At 46.2% G+C, this 25,377-nt stretch overlaps 1 protein-coding gene across 2 annotated transcripts; it reads left to right on the top strand.

The window, feature by feature from the left end:
* Positions 1-1,339: 1,339 nt before the first annotated feature.
* LOC122662001 (protein FAM32A-like) lies at positions 1,340-19,741 on the top strand. Of its 2 annotated transcripts, XM_043857539.1 has the most exons (4): positions 1,340-1,347; positions 7,712-7,716; positions 18,585-18,737; positions 19,272-19,741. In XM_043857539.1, the coding sequence occupies exons 3-4, from the start codon at positions 18,590-18,592 to the stop codon at positions 19,526-19,528; spliced, it is 405 nt and encodes a 134-aa protein (XP_043713474.1). In that variant the 5' UTR covers positions 1,340-1,347; positions 7,712-7,716; positions 18,585-18,589; the 3' UTR covers positions 19,529-19,741. The 2 variants fall into 2 exon arrangements, with proteins under 2 accessions (XP_043713474.1, XP_043713475.1); XM_043857540.1 differs by lacking the exons at positions 1,340-1,347; positions 7,712-7,716 and adding an exon at positions 17,994-18,009.
* The last annotated feature ends 5,636 nt before the right edge of the window (positions 19,742-25,377 follow it).

Genomic DNA, 25,377 nt, shown 5'->3' with positions numbered 1-25,377 from the left:
GTAACATATTCTAGTCGGATTGATCACATGCATTCTCTCTACTTGATATTCCCAATCAAGGGTAGTGGATTTTATGTTGAGCATCTCTTTCGTTCATGATGCATCATCACGAATCCAACACACGTTATATAGTCCATGTGTCATTAACCATTGGTGTACTAAAACCTGCAATGTAACATCGTAACGACAAGGATCTTTAATTTACACATAATACCCTCCACTAAATAATATCTCATGATGGACTATAGGGCATGTAATTAAATCTGCCAAACCCCAACCCATCGTAGATGGCTTTAATCAGAGATCATGTGATTACAATCAAATGATAAAAAATGCAATTAAACATTATTTAAAGTAACATATTCCAGTCTGATTGATCACATGCATTCTCTCTACTTGATATTCCCCAATCAAGGGTAGTGGATTTTATGTTGAGCATCTCTTTCGTTCATGATGCACCATCATGAATCCAACACACAGTTATATAGTCTATGTGTCATTAACCATTGGTGTACTAAAACCTGCAATGTAACATCGTAACGACAAGGATCTCTCAGGTCAGAGGGTCACTGGTGATGGGTACGCATCTCTCCTTAATACGACAGACAACAACACATGTGATAATTTGTACAAGATTCTTTTCTATACACACATTATGTGTACTTATATCTATGCCCCTGAAATAACTTATCTAGTAATAAACAATGTAACAACCATATGAATAGGATGTCCGGTCTTATCCCTAGTTGAGAACTGTTTTTAGGTGAAAAGCCATGGAACAAACTTATAAGCTCGTAAATAAAATAGTATTAAATTTATTTATTCCAAATTAATCGAGTTTGATGGACATAATCCAACAATCTCCCACTTATACATCAAAGACAATTTCCCATGTGCTTTATACCCATACTCTCTACATGCTTCATAAACACTATGGATGACAAGCCTTTAGTTATGGGATCTGACACATTGTCTTTTGAGGCAACCTTCATAACTGCAACATAACCATTCTGAATGATCTCTCTAATAAGATGGTAATTTTGTTGCAAGTGTTTGTTTCTCTGATGGGCCCTAGGCTCGTTTGCTTGCGCAATAGCCCCCTTTCTTATCATAGTATAACGGTATAGGCCCTTTCACAAGATTAGGAACAACACCCAGGTCAGTCAGAAACTTTCTCAACCAAACATTTTCTGTTGCTGCTTCACTAGCTCTTATGTACTCAGCTTCAATGGTAGAATCGGTATTAGATTTCTGCTTTGCCCTCCTCCAAATAATTAATCCTCCTCCCAACATAAATATCATTCTAGAATTAGACTTTTGGTCATGCTTATCGGTCTGAAAGTCCGAGTCTGTATATCTCATCACTGACATCTGATCAATGCCATCGACCAAGAAGTGATCCTTAGTATTTTGTAAGTACTTGAGGATATTATTCACAGTGGTTCAATGTTCCCATTTTGGATTGGACTAATATTGACTCTCCGAATATCAGATATCTGGTCTAGAATATAACATGACATACATGAGACTTCCCACTTCTAAGGCATATGTAATTCTCTTAATCTCCTCAATTTCCTCTTGAGATTGAAGGTATTGGGATTTGGATAAACTAACTCCATGTTTAAAAGTAAATTTCCTTTCTTGGATTTTTCATGTTAAATTTAGCCAGAATCTTATCTATATGGGTGGATTGTGGCACTCATAACATCCTTCTCTTGCGATCTCTCACAAGTTCAATTCCTAGGATGTAGATGGCTTCGCCTAGATCTTTCATTAAAAATATTGTGAACAATCATATCTTCACAGAAGATAATATTCCCACATTGTTGCCCATCAACAATATGTCATCTACATACAATACTAGAAAACATATTGCACTCCCACTGACCTTCTTGTAAACGTATGGTTCATCCATATTTTGATCAAAGCCAAACGATTTGATTATCTGATCAAACCGGATGTTCCAACTCATGGATGCCTGTTTCAGTCCATATATGAACCTAAACAACTTGCATACTTTATTCTCTTAACCAATGTTAGAGAACCCTTCTGGCTGATGCATGTGGATTTCTTCTTCAAGAAACCTATTGAGGAATGTAGTTTGCACATCCATTTGCTAGATCTCATAATCAAAATATGCGACAATAGCTAACAAAATCCTGATGGGATTCATCATTGCCACTGGTGAAAAGGTCTCATCATAGTCCACCCCTTCATCATATGTGTAGCCTTTTACAACCAGTATTGCTATGAATCTCTCAACTTTTCCATCAACGCCTCTTTTCCTCTGGAAGATCCACTTGCATCCAATGGGCTTAACGCCTTGTGGTGGATCAACTAGATTCCATACGTTGTTGGAATACATTGAGTCCAACTTAAAGTGCATAGTTTCTATCCATTTATTAGCATCTACATCCTTTAGAGTTTCCTTATAAGTGTTCGGATGCGTATCCGAATCAGTGGAAACCATGTGGAACTCTTCCACTTTCTCTTCTTTTGTAAGAAGAGTAAACCTACTAGGGGGTTTGTGAACCCTCCCACTATGTCTAGACTTTGAAGGTGTGGGGTCAGCAGCATGTGTAGTATCAACATTGTCAGTGGGAATTGATGGTACTCGGTCATTAGAAAGTTCTTTTATGACCACTGGATCTAATCTTTTAGAGAAGATCATTCTCAAGGAAAGTTACATGTTTGATCACTATGAATTTTTGTTCACTATGGTCAAAGAAATAGAATCTAATGGTACCCTTGGGGTATCCCAAGATTTAATAGCATCTATTAGTCCATGATTCCAACTTATACATCTGTTGCTTACGTACATGCGCAATACAACCCCAAATCCTAAGATGTTGAAGACTAGACTTTCGTCCATACCACAACTCATAAGGGGTTTTGAGTACGGATTTAGTGGGAACCCTATTAAGTATATAGATTGTTGTTTCAAGGGAGAATCTCTAAAAAGATAAAGGTAACTCACTGAAAGTGAGCATAGTCCTGACCATGTCTAACAAAGCCCTGTTACATCTTTTTCTGAGACACCGTTTTGTTGTGGTGTCCCTAGGTTTGTTAACTTGGTAACAATCCATTCGGTTGTGAGAAACTCTTTAAACTCATCCGATAAATACTCTCCTCCTCGACCTGATCGAATACCCTTGATTTGAGAATCAAGTTATTTTTCCACTTCAACTTAAACTCTTTGAACTTTTTAAAAGTTTCGGATTTCTTACGCATCTGGTATACATAACCGTATCTTGAGTAGTTATCGGTAAAAGTTACAAAGTATTCATAACAATATCTTGCTTGGATATTTATGGGTCCGCATAAATCGGTATGTATTAATTCTAACACATTACTGACTCTTTTTGGTCATCTTGCCCTATAGGCACAATTCACAAGTTAGATATGGTTCGACCTCTAGACTTTCTAATGGTCCATTCTTAACCAATCAGCTAATCCTATCTATATTGATATGACCTAGTTTGAGATGCCACAAGTATGTTGAGTTCACTGGAGCACGCTTGCATTTCAAATCAATATTTAAATTTCATTCATTTTAATAATAGAGTCTAGAAAATATAAATCATTTTGTAAATTTCCAGAAGTAACTAATTTATTAGTTGAACAAGTTATAAGTTTTGATGAAAAATGAAAAACATAGCCATCAATAACCGATTTGGAAACAAAAATTATGTTCCTCTTAAATGAGGGAACATAGAAGCTGTCTTTCAAAACTAAAATAAAAGAATCTAATTCTAACATAATAGTTTCTACAGCCATTGTCATGACTTCAGCTCTTGTGCCCATCCTGAGATGCACTGCATTCTTGTTCAGCCTTCTAGTCAACTTAAACCTTGCAACATATTACAAATGTGTGTAGTGGCACCAGAGTCCACAAGCCACAAATTAGTGGGTTCAAAAGCCAAGTTAGACTCATAAAAAATAAGAGCATTAAAAGTACCTTCTGGATTCTTTCCTTTGTCCTCTAGCTTCTTCTTTAAGCTTGCCAAGTAAGCGCGACAGTTGCGCTTCCAATGTCCCTTCTTGTCACAGTAGAAAACATTTTCCCTTTTTAGTATTCTTGTTGTCCTTGCCTTTACCCTTCCCTTTCCCTTATGTGAGTCCGAGTTTGCCTTACTTTTCTTCTTCTTGATACATTTCAATTCTGAAGAAGACTTCACATAAGTCGAAAAGACTTTTGTTTTTTGTTTCTTAAAACTTGATTCTACTTCACTCGACATATTTCCCAGTTCAGTGAGATTCACATCAATCTTATGTATATGGAGATTAAGAGCAAATGGGGAATAAGCTGAGGGAAGTGAATTCAGAATGACTTCCCTCTTGTATTGTAGGGAAAATTATTCTTTGGTTCCTAGGGATTCAAATTCAGAAAATAAACTTTTCATTTTCATCAGATGATCTACTACTGGTGTCCTATCTGTCAATTTGGTATTGTGGATGAGTGTGGTAAGCTGGTGATGAGCATGCCAGCTCTACTTACCGTAGACTTCTTTAAGTTAATCCAACATACTACCAGCTGTTGGCAGATTCTTGATAGTGTCAACAATTGACTTTTTCAACAGACTTGAGGATGAGCAGTTTTGCCTTAGAGTCTTCCCTCCAATACTGTTTGTAAGCCTGCACTTCCTCAATTTCACCATAGTGGGGAATGTGGGGAGTATTTTCTTCAGTAATAGACAAGAGGCCTCCAGCCGTCAAGAGAAAATTAATGCCCCTAACTCAGTCCACATAATTATTACTGATACATCCAATATTCACCGGGCCAATCAACGACCACCACGTGTCACAGACGACCCGCTCCATAGCCAAGGGGAACGAACCGGGGTCCCAGCACCCGGGCGCGGCCAGCACCCAGGCGCGGCCTCACCCAGGAGCGGCCACCACTCTGGCGCGGCCTCACCTAGGCGCGGCCACACATCCTGGGCGTGGCCTCACCCAGGCGCGGCCTCACCTAGGCGCGGCCACAACTCGGGCGCGGCCTCACCTAGGAGCGGCCACACATCCAGGCGCGGCCTCACCCAGGCACAACATAGTGGGCACGTGAGGTGGGGGATACCCACCTATGACCCGATCGTATCGCTAAGACTCATGTCACCACCAGGACTCTAGACCGCCGCTTAGAGGTCACGTCACCCAGACGGATTCAAGCACCAAGGATGTTATCACCACACGCGGGTACCTATCCACCAAGGATCTTGATACCACCGGGATACTCCCTCCCACGGGGAGATGGCCAATCAGGATAGAGCCCCGTTACCCAGGGCCTCTATCCACTCAATGGGACAATAGCCATCAAACTGGGACTCTCCACACCGCCATACGCTACTATAAAAGGCAAGGTACACAACCCCATCAGGGGACATCTAAACTCGTACTGAATAATTACTATCCATCTATTTGCGCCAGGAGATCTAACTTTGGCATCGGAGAGCCCTAGGCCGGAACCACACCGGTTCTCTCTGTTGACCCCTTGGTCCACTTGCAGGTGACGGCACTCGTAGGACCGCTCGACGATTTCTTGACGTAATAGATTGGCACCGTCTGTGGGAACGACGCTAGCCATTACAGCTACTAGCTCGCTTCCATATTCATTCAATGGCACGAAGGAAGACTACCACCACCAACAACGGAGCAAGGAATGGATCACCACCCCCAGAGTGCCCTTGCAGAGCCAACGACCAACACCATGTCCCTCTGGAGGAAGAGATCCCCCTTAATGACCAGTTCGTGGTCGATGAGCCCAACAATGACGAGGCCCATGATGCGGGGGTGGAGGTGACACCTGACCCCAATGCTCCAGCCATTGTGGGTCAGATCAACGACCTGCAATGATAGATCCTCGATGAACAATGACTCTTTCGAGAATACTTGACGCAGCATGCGACGTCTCATCGTCGAAGGACTTCACCATCAGCAAGGGTGGAGTCTGTACCTCGATAAGAGCCGAACCCTAGGAGATCATCTCCCAGAGGCGTGAGATCAGAGAGACTTACGCGATAGGCAACCCCCACTCCACAGCGGGGGGAGCCTTCCCAGCATCCTAGGAGAACAAGAGACCTCTCACCACGGTCAGAACGTGGGAGGACGCCAACACCCAGGGCGAGGGTGTCTAGCCCACTGAGATTGGTCCGGAGGTCTGTGTTCGACGGACGACTGGAAGAAGGTCACATACCACGACGAAGCTGGACCTACAGAGAAGAAAGCCCCTCACCTTCACGATAGGGTTCATCACGGCGTGACCATTCCCCATCCCGCCAACACTCAAGGCGGGAGGGGACATCCAGGAGAGAGCGTGAATGGGGTCGCAGCAAACGTCTGGCCAGGAATGGGGGACAGACACGGGACGAGGAGCTCGATCAAAGACTCCGCGACCTGGATGAGAAACTGGAAGGGTTGAAGAAGCAGACCAAAGGCGAGACGCATTCCATACCTGGACAACACCCATTCTCGGCAGAGATCATGTCAGCCACACTACCTTCCAGGTTTCGACTACCCACCTTTGAACTCTACAGTGGTACCACTGACCCCAATGACCACATCAACTACTTTAATGGCATGATGACGTTGTATGGGGGGTCGGACGTGGTCTCCTGTCGGGCATTCCCGGCATCCCTCAAGGGAGCAGCCACATCATGGTTCTCTAGGCTACGACTAAGATCTATAGGCTCGTTCACAGAGCTATGCGAATAGTTCGTCACCCGCTTCCAAAGCAGCGTCAAGCAGAAGAAGACCACCGTCAATCTACTAAATGTGGTACAGAATCTTGGGGAATCTCTCAGGGAATACGTTACCAGGTTCACCAAAGAGTCCCTGGAGGTTCGAGACTTGGATGACCAGACACAGCATGCAGCCTTAGCCGGAGGTATTAGGGACCTGGACCTGATTAAGGACCTGGCACGTCATGAGACCAGGACTATGAAAGAGCTCTTGGAGCGGTGCAACAAGTTTTCAAATATGGCCGAGGTACTACAAGCTAGAACGAGAATAATCGAGGCTAAGCCACAGGACAACAAGAGGTCAGCACCTGATGACCGCAAAGAGGGTAAGAGGTCGAGGACAGAGCATCGACAAGAGAAGAGCGACCGCCCATCTAGGAGGACAGACTGCCGCCCAGAGAGGAGTGAGAGGGCAAGCACCCCCGAGTTCACACCACTGAACACCACCAGGTCCCAGATACTCATGCAGATCCAGGACCGTGACCTACTCCATTGGCCACGACCCATGCTAGCAGGACCAGAGAAGCGGAACTCTAACAAATATTGCCTCTTCCACAAAGAGAATGGGCACGACACAGAGGAGTGCTATCAATTGAAGAGAGAGATAGAACAACTGGTAAGAGCAGGAAGCTTGAACAAGTATGTAAAGGGGAGACGTGACAACCGCTCAGGCCAAGGAGATAGAGGTCGCGACGGAGATAGAGTGGAACCGAGACAAGAAGAAAGAAGAACAGATCGAGAGAGAGACCGCCCAGAAGAGCAGAGAGATGCAACAGAACCTAGTGGCACCAAGGGACCTCCTATCCTCACCATATTTGGAGGACCGGGGTAAGAGTCCACCAGAAAAGCTAAAGCTCATGCCAGGTTCGTTGGAGTGGCAGAGAAGCCCAGCAAGATAGCCAGGACCGAGGCGGTGATCTCCTTCTCGGATGAAGACCTGGAAGGACTAAACTTCCCGCATGAAGATGCCCTGGTAGTACAGGTGGAGGTAGCCAATCAACCTGTACACAGGGTACTGATAGACACAGGGGCGTCTGTTGACGTACTCTCCTTGGACACCTATCGACAGTTCGGGTTTGGGGACGACCAGCTCAAACCAGAGCCCACTTATCTCCATGGATTCTCAGGTGCCACCGCCTCCATCAGAGGTACCATAGAACTACCCGTCACCTTCGGGGTACACCCTCAACAAGTAACCATCATGGTGAATTTCATGGTAGTCAGGTCCGTGGTGTCCTTCAACGGCCTCTTAGGGCGACCATCACTGACAGCCCTTAGAGGAGTCATATCGCCACTTCACCTAAAGATGAAGTTCCCCACCGAGAATGGGGTAGGCGAAGTCCGAGGAGATCAGAAGAAAGCAAAGGAGTGCTATGCCACCTTCATGAAAAAGAACAATGGCAACACCCGTGGAATGGCACTCTGCCTAGAGAGCATGGTCAGTGACCAGAGAGATGAACTGACAAAGAGAAGGGGAAGGCCAATGGAAGACCTCATCCCATGGCCCCTCAGCTAGGACGACCCCTCCAAGGTCGTTCAGGTTGGCTCGCTGCTAAACAAGGAACAGAAAGAAGGGCTTGGACACCTCCTCCAAGCGAACATGGATGTCTTCGCATGGTCGACCTCCGACATGCCGGGAATACCATGTTCCATAGCGGAACACCGACTACATGTCGACCCAACCAGGAAGCCCGTTCAACAGAAGCGGCGTAACTTCGCCCTCGACCGACAAGCAGCAATCAAGGAGGAGGTCGAGAAGTTAAGCCGATCAGGGTTCATCAGAAAGGAGAAGTTCCCAACCTGGCTCGCCAACGTGGTCATGGTACCAAAGCCAAATGGGAAGTGGAGGATGTGTGTCGACTATACCGACCTAAACAAGGCATGCCCAAGAGATGAGTACCCACTGCCCAGAATCGACCTACTGATCGACGCCACCGCCGACCATGAGATGCCGAGTTTCATGGACGCCTACTCCGGATACAACCAGATCCTCATGTATGAGGATGATGAGTCTTACACCGCATTTCGGACGGACAAAGAGAACTACTGCTACCACGTCATGCCGTTCGGGTTAAAGAATGCAGGGGCCACCTATCAGAGGATGGTCAACAAGATGTTCGAGGAGCAGATCGGGCGCAATATGGAGGTATATGTGGATGACATGCTCGTGAAAAGCATCCATGCCAACCAACACCTGACCGACCTAGAGGAGGCATTTGCAGTACTGAGGAGGAACCAGATGAAGCTAAACCCTGCAAAGTGCGCCTTCGGCATAACGTCAGGAAAATTCTTGGGGTTCATGGTTTCAGTCCGTGGAATAGAAGCCAACCCATCCAAGATCAAGGCCATCCAAGAAATGGCACCTCCTCGAACGGTCAGGGAAGTGCAGAGGTTGAATGGAAGGGTTGCCGCCCTTTCCAGGTTCGTGTCACGATCAAGTGATAAGTGCTTACCATTCTTCAAAACATTGAAGAACCTTCGAAGCCCTAAAGATTTCACATGGACGGAAGAGTGCCAGAAGGCGTTCGGAGAATTGAAGGAGTACCTAGAGAGCCCACCACTGCTTGGGCGACCAGAACCCAACGAAGAGTTACAGCTCTACCTGGCCGCCACCCCTGTCGCGGTCAGCGCAGTACTGCTGAGGGAAGAAGATAAAGTCCAGAGGCCCATCTATTACGTTAGCCATGTCCTGATCGATGCAGAGACCCAGTACACTAGGATCGAGAAGGTAGCCTATGCATTGGTAACGGCAGCCAGGAAGCTACGACCATACTTCCAAGCCCATACCATCATAGTCCTCACAGACCTACCCCTGAAGAAGATACTGCACAAGCCGGACGTCTCCGGGTGATTGATAGCATGGGCAATGGAGCTAAGTGAGCATGACATCAGGTTCCAACCAAGGACAACCATCAAAGGCCAGGCTCTTGCAGATTTCATTGCAGAGTGTACCCTGTCTGAGATCGAGTCAGAAATAGGGGAGCCCGAAGAGAAGGATCAAGGATCAGGGGACATGTTCGTGGATGGGTCAAGCAATGCTATAGGAAGCGGCGCGGGTCTCATATTAACCAGCCCCGAGGGATTTTGTATCCACTATGCTCTCCGATTCACCTTCCAAGCATCCAATAATGAAGCAGAGTACGAGACATTACTAGCTGGACTCTGGGTGGCCAAAGCCATCCAAGTCACACACCTATCCACCCGGAGCGACTCCCAGCTCGTGGTGAATCAGGTGAATGGAGAGTATGAGGCAAAAGATGAGAGGATGGCATCATACCTAGCACGTGCTCAAGCGTTGATTGAGGGTTTCGTGAAGTTTGAGATGGTTTGAGTTCCTAGAGGTGAGAACGCCGCCGCTAACGCCCCTATCCAGGCTAGCCAATGAGGAACTCCAAAATTTGGCTAGCGCAGTCTATGTTGAGATCCTGCATGAGCCAACGTATAAGGAAAAGCAGGTTAACGAGGTCGAGGAGGGACCTAGCTGGATGGACCCTCTACTCAACTACCTCCAGAACGATGTCTTACCCGAAGACAAGGCCGAGGCAAGGAAGATCAGGATGAGAGCTGTAAAGTACATCATCCTAGATGGGGTACTGTACAAGCGGGGGGCAACAGCACCACTACTCCGATGCCTAGGACCCAAGGGGGCAGAGTACGCCCTAGCCGAAGTCCATGAGGGGATATGTGGAAGCCACATGGGGGGACGATCCCTAGCCTACAAAATCCTCCTCCAGGGACTGTACTGGCCACGAATGCAAGAGGAGGCCATCCAATATGCCAAGAAGTGCGAGCAATGTCAGTTGTTCGCCCCAGTACCCCATCTACCCGCCACCAAGCTGACATCAATCCTCAACCCCATACCTTTTTCCATGTGGAGACTAGACATCTTAGGCAACTTCACCGCAGCACCGGGAAACAGAAAGTACCTGGTCATCGCGATCGACTACTTCACCAAGTGGGTTGAAGCTAAACCCTTGGCCAAGATAATAAAGACAGAGATGGAGAAGTTTGTCCGCGACGACGTCATCTACAGGTTCGGGGTACCACGGATCCTCGTCTCAGACAATGGAAAACAATTCAACAACCCCAAATTCCAAGCATTCTGTCACAGCTACAACATCGACTATCGGCCTATGTCGGTAGCATACCCACAGGCCAATGGTCAGGTGGAGGTCACCAACATAACGCTACTGGAAGGAGTCAAGAAAAGGCTAAAAGGAGCCAAAGGCAAGTGGGTAGAAGAGCTACCAAGCGTCCTGTGGGCATACCAAACTACAGTACGGATGCCCACAGGAGAGAGCCCATTCCGCCTAGCATATGGCACTGAAGCATTGGCGCCAGTAGAGGTCTGCGCCATGTCCCATAGGGTTCTGCACTTCAATGAACGTACCTATGTCGACGGACTACGGGCGAACCTAGACTTTATAGATGAGGTCCGCGAGAGAGCACTACTAAGGAACGTCGCCTACCAGCAACGTACTACCAGGTACTATAATGCCAGGGTCAAGGAAAGGCTATTCCACCAGGGAGATTTAGTACTACGGAGGGCAAGTGCATCACAGCCACAGAAGGTAGGGAAGCTATCACCCAACTGGGAAGGACCCTACATAGTCTCCAAGTAGATACGCCCAGGGACTTACGGCTTGAAGACTCTGTGGGGCAAGAAGGTAGACCGTACTTAGAACTCTAGTACTACCAAGAGTATACGAGAAGCATAGCAAGGGGTAGTGATAATGAAGCGAGAGCGAGAGGAATAGCAGTAGACGACATCACTGTTTCAAGGTCAATTTGAATTTCATTCAAAATAAAGAGATGTTGCAAGAATACTTGTCTTCTTCTACCACTCAATCGAATCACTGCCACTACATTAAGGCGACATGCCAACACTGAGGCTTCATGCCTAAGGCGACATGCCAACACTGAGGCTTTATGCCTAAGGTGACATGCCAACACTGAGGCTTTATGCCTAAGGCGACATGCCAACACTGAGGCTTTATGCCTAAGGCGACATGCCAACACTGAGGATTTATGCCTAAGGCAACATGCCAACATCGAGGCTTTATGCCTAAGGCGACATGCCAACATCGAGGCTTTATGCCTAAGGCGACATGCCAACACTAAGGCTTTATGCCTAAGGCAACATGCCAACACTGAGGCTTCACGCCTAAGGCAACATGCCAACACTGAGACTTCACGCCTAAGGCAACATGCCAACATCGAGGCTTCATGACTAAGGCGATATGCCAACACTGAGGCTACATGCCTAAGGCGATATGCCAACATCGAGGCTTCATGCCTAAGGCGATATGCCAACACTGAGGCTACATGCCTAAGGCGATATGCCAACACTGAGGCTTTATGCCTAAGGCAACATGCCAACATCGAGGCTTTATGCCTAAGGCAACATGCCAACATTGAGGCTACATGCCTAAGGCGACACGCCAATACTGAGGCTTTTTGCCTAAGGCAACATGCCGACACTGAGGCTTCATGCCTAAGGCGTCATGCCACCACTGAGGCTGTATGCCTAAGGCGTCATGCCAACACTGAGGCTCTACGCTTAAGGCGTTAACCAACTAAGGTCCGAGGATCACCAAGGCACGACGCCACTACCAAAATCCCATGACTATCAAGGGTCAGAGAGTATCAATGCACAAACAATCACCAGGAGACAATGCAGTCAAAGAAAAACAAAAGCGATCACATAGAAAAGTCATAGTAGTTACAAACTCAAGTTCAAAAAAGGAAAAAGGTTGAGACGTCTACAGGATCGGTACGGCCGTAGGGTCAAGGGATCACAGAGTGGTGGGTCAACTCCGACCCAGCAGGAGACATCATGTCCACCTCAAGAGGACGCGCAGCAGCACCCCCCTCGGGCAGGGCAGCCTCCACCTTTGACACCCGAATGTTCTCCACCACAGCCACACCCGGAAGCGCCGTAGCAAACTCAGAGAACCCTAAAACAGAGAAGTCATAATCGGGGGTCACCTCCAAGACACAAGCGGCTAAGTCCCGGACCCCTCCCTCATAGGCGGGCTAAAGCTGCGACTGATACAGCGTAGAGAACGTAGGGGATGCCTGAAACTCAGCCACAACTCACTCACCTGCAGATGCCAGCTCCGCCTCATGCCTTCCCCTTAATGAATGAAGCTCCTTCTCCAAGGCAAGAACCCTAGCCGAGCTCTCGGCCGCACCAGCAGAGGTCGCACGCAGCTCCTCAGACACCTCTAGGAGCTTCCCGGATGCCACTGCAAGCTCCCCCGACACCCTCTGTGCGTCGGACTCGGCTCTCTCACGGGCATCAATCTGTCCCTGGAGCTCCCTCTCCACGTCACGCAGGGTGCATTGTATCTGCACCTCACAAGAAGCGTGACCCTCCAATCGAAGCACCACCTCAGCAATACGGTGATGGACCTACAATCAACATGGCAGGCGGTAAAATAATCTAAAAATAAAGGGAGCAATGAACATGACGAGACAAAAAAGGGATAACTCACCGAGGCCATATCATGGTAGAGGGTCTGAGCCAGACAAAGCATCGCTAAGCCTCTGCAAGGCCATTCTCGCGGTAGGGAGCCTGCCCCTATCTACCCACTCCCGCGACAAGCCAGCTTCGGCCAAGGTCGAGCCCTCTGGCACGCCCAAGGTGATCACCAGGGACTCACCCAGCATGGGAAGATCAATGGCAGTACCGCCAGAGGAACTCACACCTTTCCCCTTGGAAAGGGGCAATACAGAAGATCCGGAAGGAGCGACAGAGGGAGGCAGAGGCACAGAGCCAGAAACGCCATCATCATCAGGAGAAGTACGGGGAAGGAGGACACGCACACCAGAGCTCATCATGCGGGCATGTCCTGGTCCACCCTTCCACTTCGCTCCAACAACCACAGGCGCAGAAGCACCACTAACATCGGTTACTCCAGCAGATGGACCACCCTGAGAAGCGGCCTTTCTCCACAGATTGCTACGGAGCAAATCAAGTCCTGGACGCGTATCCACCGTATAGACCGCCCAACCAATCGAGATGACATATACATTCAAATACCAACATGCCAATCAAGTACAAAAGACAATGCTCTTACCAGGACTCAGCTTCCAGAGAGACAGGAAGGCCTCCAAGTCCAACTCCTGGACGTGGAACGGATCGCGACCCAGGCACAGCTTGAGGGAGTCACCCTCAAAATCACTCAGTTCAAGCCCCTGATTGACCCTCTTGAGGTCAATAAGTTCCCTAACAGTCCGTAATGGGCATCGGGGGACCGTGGCAAAAAAGAAGCGATCCCTCCAATACTTCACGTGGCTAGTGATCCCCGTGAGAAGCTCCACAGAGGCATAGGGCCCCTTGAGCACGCGGCGAGCAAAGTGATAGCATCCATGGTTCCCCTTCTTCAACAGATAAAAGTGGGAGAAAAGGGGAACAGTGGCGGCATGCCCTAAGCGGGCGAAGAAGACATAGAAACCCAAGATCACCCTCCAAGAGTTGGGCAACACCTGCCCAGGGGTGAGGTGCCAATGCTCTAACACTAACTCGACAAAGCGAGGGATAGGAAGGCGAAGGCCCTAGAGAAAAAATGAATGGTAGAGACAGATCTCACCCACACGGTGAGAGAAGGCATACTTGCCAGGCCCAGGAGCACGCAACATGACCTCGGCGGGAATATGGAACTCCTCACGGAGGGAGACCAAGTCAGAAGGTGACAAGATGCTAGCAACAGGGCCTAACCTATCAGCAGGACCGGCGGCTGAGGATGCCGCCCCAGAGGGCTGACGATCCCTACTGGGACCGGAGACACTAGAAGGTCCCACACCTCCATCAGTATCACTAGGGGAGGGTATAGAGGAGGGAGTACCCACAGAAGAAGGCGATCCGGGGGAACGCTCCTCTGAAGATCCAACCCCGACTGAAGCAGGGCCAAGGTCACCCAGGAACGACATGAAGGACAAGAGGGGAATGAACTACTTACTAGAGAAAGCGATCTCCCCGAAGCTGGCAAGAAAAAATGAAAGGAATGCCACCTGCAAAATATAAACAGCAGATCCATCACATACAAGAGGAAAAAAAGAGAAGAAGAGCGAGGGTCCATCACACCCATACCGCGGCCACCATAAGTGCGGCCTCACCGGCAAGGCGCGGGCCACACCCGTAAGGAGCGGCCACACCCGTAAGGCACGGGCCACACCCGCAAGGCACAGCCACACCAAGGCGCGGCCACACCCAGGCGCGGCCAGCCAGGCGCGGCCACACTCGCAAGGCGCGGCCACACCCAGGCGTGGCCACCCCAAGCGCGACCGCCCCAGTGCGGCCACCCCAAGCGCAGCCACCCCTGCGCGGCCACACCCACAGGCGCGGCCACCCAGGCGCGGCCACACCCGCAAGCATGACCTCACCGAGGCGCCGCCCTATAAAAAAAATAAAAAAAAAAATAAAAAAAAAAAAAAGAGAGAAAAAGAAAGAAAAGGGACCGATTTACCTCAGAGAAAAGGCGACCGCGCGGAAAGACAGGCACACGATGAGGACGCTGCCACACCACAGGCACGATCAAGTGACGGAGATCACAAGAGGCAAGACACTCAAGCCAAGCACCACTCAAGCCTTCCAAGCAAACCAAGGCATCAAGAGAACACAAACCAAACACAAGGACCCAAAATCAAGCAAAGTGGATACTAGTGGAGGTGACCCTAAAATAAGCACATGGTGGGCACCAAAGAGAGGACAAAAAACAAAAAGTGGAATGCAAGGGGGGAATTAAAGAAGAGCAAAATGGGAGACAAAAAGTAAGAAAGAGAAATGAGAAGTGAAAGAAGAGAAAGTGAAAGAAAGGAACATATACCTACAAAAAACAAAAGAAGAAAAAGTGTAGGAGGAAAGGTTTGAATCCCCAACCTCTCCTACCTCATTAGTGGATTTACAAGAAAACCCCACAAGGAAAGTCTATTCGCAGCGGACCCCTCACTATGTAGAGGCATCTACTCTCTTGGACATCCTATCCCAAGAGAGTGGGGGGCAAATGATACATCCAATATTCACCGGGCCAATCAACGATCGCCACGTGTCACAGACGACCCGCTCCATAGCTAAGGGGAACAAACCGGGGTCCCAGCACCCAGGCGCGGCCTCACCTAGGCTCGGCCACCACTCGGGCGCGGCCCCACCCAGGCACGGCCACCCCTCGGGCGCGGCCACACATCCGGGGTGCGGCCTCACCCAGGCGCGGCCTCACCTAGGGGCGGCCTCACCCAGGAGCGGCCACCACTCGGGCGCGGCCTCACCTAGGCGCGGCCACAACTCGGGCGCGGCCTCACCTCGGCGCAGCCACACATCCAGGCGCGGCCTCACCTAGGCGCGGCCTGCACCCAGGCACAGCATCGTGGGCACGTGAGGTGGGGGCTACCCACCTATGACCCGATCGTATCGCTAAGACTCATGTCACCACCAGGACTCTAGACCGTCGCTTAGAGGTCACGTCACCCAGACGGATTCAAGCACCAAGGACGTTATCACCACACGCGGGTACCTATCCACCAAGGATCTTGATACCACCGGGACACTCCCTCCCACGGGGAGATGGCCAATCAGGATAGAGCCCCGTTACCCAGGGCCTCTATCCACTCAACGGGACAATCGCCATCAAACTGGGACTCTCCACACCGCCATACGCTACTATAAAAGGCAAGGTACACAACCCCATCAGGGGACATCTAAACTCGTACTGAATAATCACTATTCATCTATTTGCGCCAGGAGATCTAACTTTGGCATCGGAGAGCCCTAGGCCGGAACCACACCGGTTCTCTCTGTTGACCCCTTGGTCCACTTGCAGGTGACGGCACTCGCAGGACCACTCGACGATTTCTTGACGCAACAATTACCATTCAATTTTTTATTATTAATGAGGTTACAACAGTTGATGTTGGAAGAGGATTAACACCAAGGATGGATGAAGTAGAGAGGTGTGTTTTGACTATTGTTTGATAGACGTATTCCTTTATAACTTAAAGGAAAATTTTATAGGATAATAATACGATCAACTATGATGTATGGTGCAGAATGTTGGGAAGTTAAGAATCATCATATAGATAAACTCAGTGAAACGGAAGTGAGGATGTTGAGATGGATGAGTAGCAAAACTAAGAAGAATAAAATAAGAAAAGGAATGATCATATTAGATTTGATTTGGGAGTAGCTCCGATACATGATAAGTTATGAGAAAATCGTTTGAGGTGGCATGGCCATGTTCAATGGAGCCCTTTGGATGCCCTCCGTAATTTATTCAAATTAAAGGAACTAAAAGAGCGAAGGACAGACCTAAAATGACCTTAGGAGAAGTGGTGAGGAAAGGCATGCGTAGCTTAGGCCTTGTATCAAGTATGACCTCGAATAGAGCAGATTGGAGGGTAAGGATCCATGTAGCCGACCAAGTTTAGTTGGGACTTGATCATGCGGAATCATTGTAATGGTAATTGTTGCCGAATTATTGTGTTATATGAGTGAATGAGATCGTGTTCTCCCTTGCTAAATGGCATTTTATCTCATATTTGTCTAGGCATTGCCTAGGCACTGCCTAGGTGACCGCCTTGGCATCCAAGTGCCTTGACAATTAGTGGCGCCTTGGTAGCCTAGGTGGGCGTTTTGGTCGTCTTGCGCCCAGGCCCCCTCTAATGCCTTGGATTGCCTAGACGCTGTGACAACTATGTTTTATCTGCAAGTTAGTGGCTAGATTATTGTTGTGAATATGTTATTAGTGATTTTATATTGGTCTGAATCTCTTGACATCTCAGAAAAGGGCTACACCATCAATTTTCAAATCAAAATATCAAACAGATTTGGTTTAGGGTGGATTGACTCTCTTATTTCTGATCAAGAGTTCCACCTGTTTTGAAAAATCTCATGCAATATAAACTTTGATTAAAGAACAGCCAACAATAGTGGATGAAATTTAAATCCTCACCTGGTTCACCTATGATGCAATCAGTTTTCAAAACTATCATAATTCTCATAGTGATAAGGCAAGCCAGGGGGTGGCAGGGTGCCTAGAGGCTTGCAGGCCAAAGAGAGGGTTTTATATGTGAAATAATAAGTTTTAGTGGGAGACTTATGTGTGAAATAACTTAATAATAATATGTAAGATTTGTATAAAATAGGTAATGCAAATTTTAAAACGAAAGTGAGAAATTCAGGAGGAGAGACGGTGGCACGTCTTCTTCCCTTGACCTTCCTCGACCTTAGATGACTGAGTGAACTGGGAGATCGATCTGACACCGCAAGGACAGCTAGGTATCTTCCTTCTTCTCCACTATTTCCCCCTATTTCCTCCCGTTTCCACCCCTTCTACATCTTTTTCCCGTTCATTTTTCAATATATATTAGATCTAAGCACCTTAAGGCTTAAACAAGAAATGTGACCCGGTTGACTAGGGCTTCTGGAACGCTTATAGTTCGAAAGCAGCTTGCATGTTGGTGGATCCATGTGCACCATACAGATCCTATCTTCGCACTTTGTATTTCAAAGAATTCAAGCACATTCTATTTGGCTATCTATGAGATGTCATATTCCTTTTGGTTTACTCTCAACAAATTCAATCTTTGTTCATCAAATTGTATGCTTCTCTGGATTGGTTTTTTGTCCAAATTTCTTATGGTTGTCAAGCTCTGTTTAGTAATGTATAGATTTTATGGACACCAACAGTTGCAAAGAGGGGAGTGGGTGGGATGTATGGCCCTGATATTTCATCTATATTTCTGAAATCTTTAATGTTTTCATCTGTCATAATATTTCGAAGGTTTATTTTTATTTTTTATTTTTATTTTTTTATCGCTAACCACTTATTTGCATTTTTCTTTTTGTGTCAGGAAATATGTCAGAATATGAAAATGTTGTTGGTGGGAAGCTGAAGCTGAAGGGAAAAGCCTTGGATGTTAAAGTTGGTGGAGTAAAGAAGAAAAAGAAGCAGAAGAAACATTATGATGAAATAACTGAAGTCAAGGGGAAGGAGCTTTCAACAGGTTGGTTGATTTTATCCTGTCAGAATGAGTATTGAACTTCATTTCATAATAAAATAGAATTAAGAAAGAATAGCAAGTTTGTTTTTCATCACCAAGTCACAGTTTCATTGCCTGGTTTATGGTTTTGGAGCTTATTAACGATTTGGGATTCTGAGGGATCCTCTGCTTTAGATGGAAGAGGTCCCCGTCTGGTTCCACTGTACGAATGGCACACATGCATATGGCATTGTGATTCCCTTTTGATGTAGCCACCAAGGAAATGTATATCGTTAATGAACCAGAGGACCTGATGAATGGAAATTTGCTTCTTTTCGTAGTATATTAATATTGAATCATCTGATCATATCAACTTTTATCTCAAGATGGCTCCTAGGTTTAACACACTGGTGGTTTGTGCTCCATTTGTATTTGTGTCTATAGAAATGGCGGCATTGATGGCTTCCCTCCTGTCATTCAATCCTTAAATTTGAGGGTTCTGGGATTTTTTGGCATTTCCTTTTCATCTTTTGCTTTAATCATACTTTGTTTTGTAAGTTGGAAGTACAGGGATGTCCGATACTAGTGAGGCTATAAATGAGGCCAACCAATTGAGAGGGGATGGAAATGTTCCTACTCATGATGATCATCTCACACCTGCTGAGAGGCGGTCTCTTGAGCAGAGGGAGAAAATTGAACTCCAAAGGCTGGCCAAGACTTCCAATAAATCACACCGTGATCGCATTCAGGACTTCAACCAGTATCTGGCAAATATGAGTGAGCACTATGACATTCCTAAAGTTGGCCCAGGCTGACTTGGCAAACTTTATGAATGCAAAAACTGCCCAGGACTCACCAAGTATGTAATTTTAAAGGTCCTCTATTTTCTTTTTTCTCTTGTGAGGGCACTTCCCCTGTTTCACTTATGTCTGTGCAGTGCATATTTTTCCATTCTTCCATTTAACAAGATTGTATTGATTTCTGCTGGTCTTATCTTTTAAAAGAATCTCCTTGTATTCTGAGATCTAGTGTTGTTGGTGGATAGAAATATCCTTGCCATTTTCTTGCACTCCATTTTTTTTTTCCGTTGTTGAATTCCCAGATTGTAAATTTCTACATGTTAAATTAATTTAGTCATTGTATTGATTATCCAATGAAAGCAATTTATGTCGAGGATATAAATTCCCTTGTTGTACAACTGATTAATCATTGTTGTGAGATGGTTGATGTTGGCTGAGCTGTGCATAAGTGCATTTAGGGAATGCTACTGCTCCTAGAATGCTGGCATAATTTTAATTAGGGATACTTGTTTGTATAATGAAATTATGTTCTAATGGGTTTTGGTGGATACACTAAAGCATATATTAAGGGAGTATTTTCTGATGAAAGAAGACTTGGTAGAGCAACCAAAAGTGGTATCTGGATCAGTGGAAGATTAGAACCAATTGGAATTTACTGATCAACCAAAACAGGAGCTTTCGTTTGTTGTGGTCTTCTGTTCTCGACATCTTTACAGCCACCGGGACCAATTGCCTACCCAGTGTGGATACTGAGCAAACATCGTTCAAAACTTGTCTAGGCTCCATCAGCCTACATGGATGGCAGCCTTGTCATATTCTCTATTTTCCCCTTGGATGTAGATTTATGTTTGTTGTACCTCCTGATCTTCGTACATTCTGCTACTTTGCAGGCTTGTTTTAGGGCCTTTTCCTTTGCCATTATAGTGGATATTTTGAACTGTTCTGTTCATAGAAAGTTTCTTTCTTTTCTATGAAAACTTTTTCCCACTTAATTCTGGCCTCAGCTTTTCTGACTGATTTCCTCATTTAAGGCACAAAGAAAGTTGGCTTTTATCCACCCTCATCTAAATGCCCTTTGCCCTTTGTTTCCCTCTTCTGTTGTATGTTAGCCAAGTCGCCTAGTCATCTTAAAATCTGTTGGTCTTAGCCATTTTATCTTGTTTGGCTCTGTCAGCTTTATCATTTCTATTTCAATGTGTGCAGGACTGTGAGATTGGCTTTTATCCACCTCTCTTCTTAGGGAACCTATTCTTTTTCTTTATTTGAACTGTGTACTTGAACCATTTCTCTAGTGTTGGTTTCTCTCTGTCAAGTAAGAAGAAAGATATTAAAGGCTTAGGACTATCTACAGACGTTTAGGGGATTTTGAGATTGCTTCCTAGTCTGAACGGATGTTTCATCTAACTTCCAATTTGTCGAACCAGATTTCTGAATGGCAACTACCTCAAGAACTAGAACTTGCAACGTGCTTGATCCATGATCTTAAGGCTTTCTAATGTAGTTCTAGATTGGTAGGAAACCAACTAGAACCAATAACCAGGATCTGCTATGGATTGGGAAAATCGGTTAGGTCAAATTATGTGAAATTGTGAAATTAGGGTTAGGGTTTGATGGGACCTAGGGTTTAGATGTTAGGGTTAAGTTAGGAGAGTGGATTATATAGGAGAGAAGAGATGCTGAAAGTTATAGTTAAATCAGATGACTAAATCTGAAATTATTGAGGAATCCTAGTAGAAATAGGATTGAGGGGTAAAAAGGTAATTTCAGACAATCGGCTCGGTAGATGGTAATGAAATTTGAATCAAATCTCTCTTAGGTTTGAGGAAGATTCGATCAAAACTTTAGCAAATTTTAACAATTAGATTTGGCTGGGCAGAATTCTCACAAAAATCACCTTGCATGTGACCTTCTAGAAACGAAGAAGAATAATTAAAGAATTTTAATTTCAGGCTTACTTCTTGTTTGAAATATCTTGAACCTTGATACGTTCGACAATCATACGTTGGCGACAATACTTACTAGGTTAGAAATTCTTCATTCAAACAGACCAGCAAGGCCTCAAGGGATTAGCCGAACACATGATCTGAACTCCCGAGTAGCAGCATTGGCTTTCCAAGCTATTGGGTTTCATCTTTGAGATTCAGTATAAAATAGTGATGGAAAACAAGGCTGCAGACGCATTGTCATGCTCTCCCTCAGCAAGCATGAACCTATTGTCCTTCTCTATTTTAATATTCGATTTCTTCGATCAGGTGCGATCCGAGGTGGCCTCTGATCCAGAGCTCTGTGCCATTTGTGAGAAGATTACCACCGACCCTGCTACGTGCCACAATTACAAGCTAATTAATGGTTTGTTATACTTCAACCAGTGATTGGTGAAGGGAATGTGTTCCCACATTAAAAATTTTGTAGCCGATTGTCAACCTTGTCAACAGATCAAGGCTCTCAGCACTTCACCTGCCAGTCTATTACAACCACTACCCATTCCACAACAAGTTTGGGAGACAGCGATAGATTTTATCACGATACTTCCTCCTTCCACTGGAAAAAACGACAACCTTGGTTGTGGTAAACTGCCTCACTAAGTGTGCCCATTTTTGTGCCTTAATGAGCAACTACACCAGTTGGAAAGTTGCTGAAGTGTTTGCCAGTAACATCGTCAAACTTCACGGTCTTCCTCACTCCATTATGAGTGACAAAGACCCATTATTCATCAGTAATTTCTGGCAGAAGCTCTTCAAACTTCAGGGAACCGCTCTTGCTACGAATAGCGCATACCATCCCCAAACGGATTGGCAGACTGAAGTTCTCAACCGCTTCTTAGAAATGTATCTGCGCAGTTTTGTGATGGATGAACCCAGGTAGTGGGTTAAATACCTGCCTTGGGCAGAGTATTGATATAACACTATGTTCCACACTTCCGCAGGCATTGTAGATGCTGAATTTTGTCACCACCCCCGACAGTGACGACAACCGAACACGGATGAATGATGATGACCCCCACGGACACCCCCTTTCAAACCCTGAAACCCCTAAAGAAAGAGCCAAAATCGTGTAACGACGCTATCTAGGCTTTCGCGGCGCACCAAAACACACCACAACCGTGGAGCCTGGGGGCCTGGCTACCGTAGCGTCACGGTAGCTGCGACGCCTCTGTGGTCCAAAGACTACTGCGGCGTTGCAGTAGCTACCATAGCACCATGGAGTGGTAGGAACTCCTATAAATAGGGGTCCCCTACCTCATTTGTGAAGAAGAAGATTTCTTGGAGGCGTGCTCTCAGAGCCTAGTTTTACCTGTTTTGCCTCCCAAAGCCCTATTTTGCCCGTTTTGGGGTCCGCCCCACCTCCAGTTTCGAATCCTTGAGCCTTGTTACCCTGCCCAAGGTCCGGATCACCCAAACCCGACTTTCCAACCTATTTCCACCATATTCCATTAAATCTTTGAGAATTCTCTATGGCGTAGTCATTCTGTTCGAGGATCGAGCATTTGGCTCCCAAGACCTTGTGATGCTGTTATTTTGCCCGAGATTTCAAGAATCAACACTTGTAAGTCGTTACTATGTCCGACAGAGGATAAGTCAGTCATTGGTCTCCACTTGAGCTGGGGGACGCTTTCCATCTTGCATCTTTCATAATTGCATTGGTTTAGCGCACAGGTATACATTTCTATCGTTAATTTTTTATTTTGGTACAATGTAGACCCTTAAGTGTTCGTGGTACATAGTATTTAGCATAATGTAGTGTAGTTTGCTTTGAATAGTTTATGCATCATCATTTAGGCATGTGTTTGCACAAAATAATAACCGTAAGCGTACGGGTCAATCGTAGCTACGAGTTGAACTCAAGTAGATATACGCCACCATATTTTCCTCACTTTAAAGTAATGTGTAGACACTGAATTTTGTCACTCCCCGGCGATGATGACAATAGGACACGGACAGACGTCGGTATCTCTCTCAAGAAGGACTCTTGTCCCTACATCTAAACCTAATCACCTTAACATCCCTAAAATGACTTATAAGACTTTTTTACCAAATGCTGAAGGAGGTACTGCTCACCCTCCCCCACCACGGCGGTCCCGCTAGCCGGTTAGCGGGCCGTGGGGGTCTAGGGGGGCGGAGCCCCCCGACAGAAAATTTTCTGAAGAGTCAGAAGGGAGCCAAAAACCAAAAAAATAAGGAAAAATGGCACTGTGCCCCCACGGTGCCGTGGACTCCTTCCACAGCGCCGTAGGTTCCTTCCCATGGCACCGTGGGGATGTGTACAGGATTTCCACGGTGCCACGAGGGGGTGTGACATCAGCTTGCTGACATCACCCACGGCGCTGTGGAAAAGTCTCCCACGGTGCTGTGGACATCTCCACTGCGCCATGGAGGACTTATCTGGTCAGGAGAGAGAGGGGACCCCTCCCTATAAATAGGAGGGTCCCCCTACCCCAAAAAACAAGCTTTTCTCGGGTAGGGAGACCCTCCAGGGCTTGTTTTGCCCCCTTTTCACCCTCTTTTCCTCCGTCTTCCCCTCATGAGTATGTGAGTAAGTGGAGTTCTTCAACGTGGATAGATCATTCGGTTACCCATCCAAGCATAGAGCGATTCTACTCTTGGGTATTGTTATCCCGTCAGTGTACGGATAACGAAAAACCCCCTTCACAGTCGTTATTCTGTCTGTATACAGATAACAAGAATCCCTTATATAGCTGTTACTCTGCCCAAAGTTTGAGTAGCGAAACCCATCTCATATAGTCCTTACTCTGCCCGACAGAGAGAGACAAGCCGATCGTCCGTCTCCACCTGAGCCGTGGAACATCACATATTTTGCACTCGGTGCGCTTTCATTTATTTTGTGTATTTCTTGACAGGTATCTGTCTCTTTCCTTCTTATTATTTTTTTGGCATACTGTAGACAATTAAAGTAACTCGTTTTAGCGTACATAGTAAATGATTTTTCCTTCTTTGTCATGATTAATGCATCATAACTTAGCCTTACATGTTAGTATAGGATATATTATCAAAGGAGAATATTCGAAAATCAGCATCTAGTAGAGAGACCGGTTTATCCGGGCGAGGTGGGTGCCTAACACCTTCCCACCCTCGTAATCTGACTACTTACCCTGAATCTCTGACCAGACCATATGGAATCACATAGCCCTTTCCGCTAACCCCGGATGGGGCTACACTCATTGGGTCCTAAGCCCTAATCCTAGGTGGCGACTCCATTCCTTTATAAAGTATGATCCCAATCCCCATGATGATATATCAGAACGATACGCCGTTATTCATCGAAGCCAATCCTTGTTGCCAAGAGACTGAGGAACCCTCGTCCTGAGGACCACGTTACTTACATAATGCAGAGTGAACCAAATTAAAGTATTAAATTAAACTAACAAAAATTAACGCATCCTAATTCACAAGCATTTAACGAATTAAATTGACATGAATTAAATTGGCGTCCTAACACATATCCATCTAACCTATCAAACTAACGCGGATTGGAAGGGATAAATTGCAGCCACACACCACAACCACATAAAAAAAACAAAAGAAGAAGAAGGAGAATGAGATAGAAGAAGAGAGAATGAGATAGAAGAGAGGGAGAATGGGATTAAGAGTTTAGAGAGTAAAAACCTGGATGTGCTTGACACGGACTGAAATTGCTTGCATGAATGTAAGTGAAGAGCTTGAATACTTGAACAGACCTTGCATGGCTTCCTATTCTAAATCTCCAAGTCTTGTCATCAACTTAGGAACTTAGACTAGAAAGCTTGAAACTAAACTAGAATTATTACAACCATATTGAAGACATAAAATTAAAGCATGAATAAAAAGCATTACAACCATGGAATTGAAAGCATGAAATCAAACTAG

Source organism: Telopea speciosissima, chromosome 5, assembly GCF_018873765.1.
Source record: "Telopea speciosissima isolate NSW1024214 ecotype Mountain lineage chromosome 5, Tspe_v1, whole genome shotgun sequence".
NCBI classification, from domain to species: Eukaryota; Viridiplantae; Streptophyta; class Magnoliopsida; order Proteales; family Proteaceae; genus Telopea; species Telopea speciosissima.
This window is presented reverse-complemented; position numbering and strand designations above follow the sequence as displayed.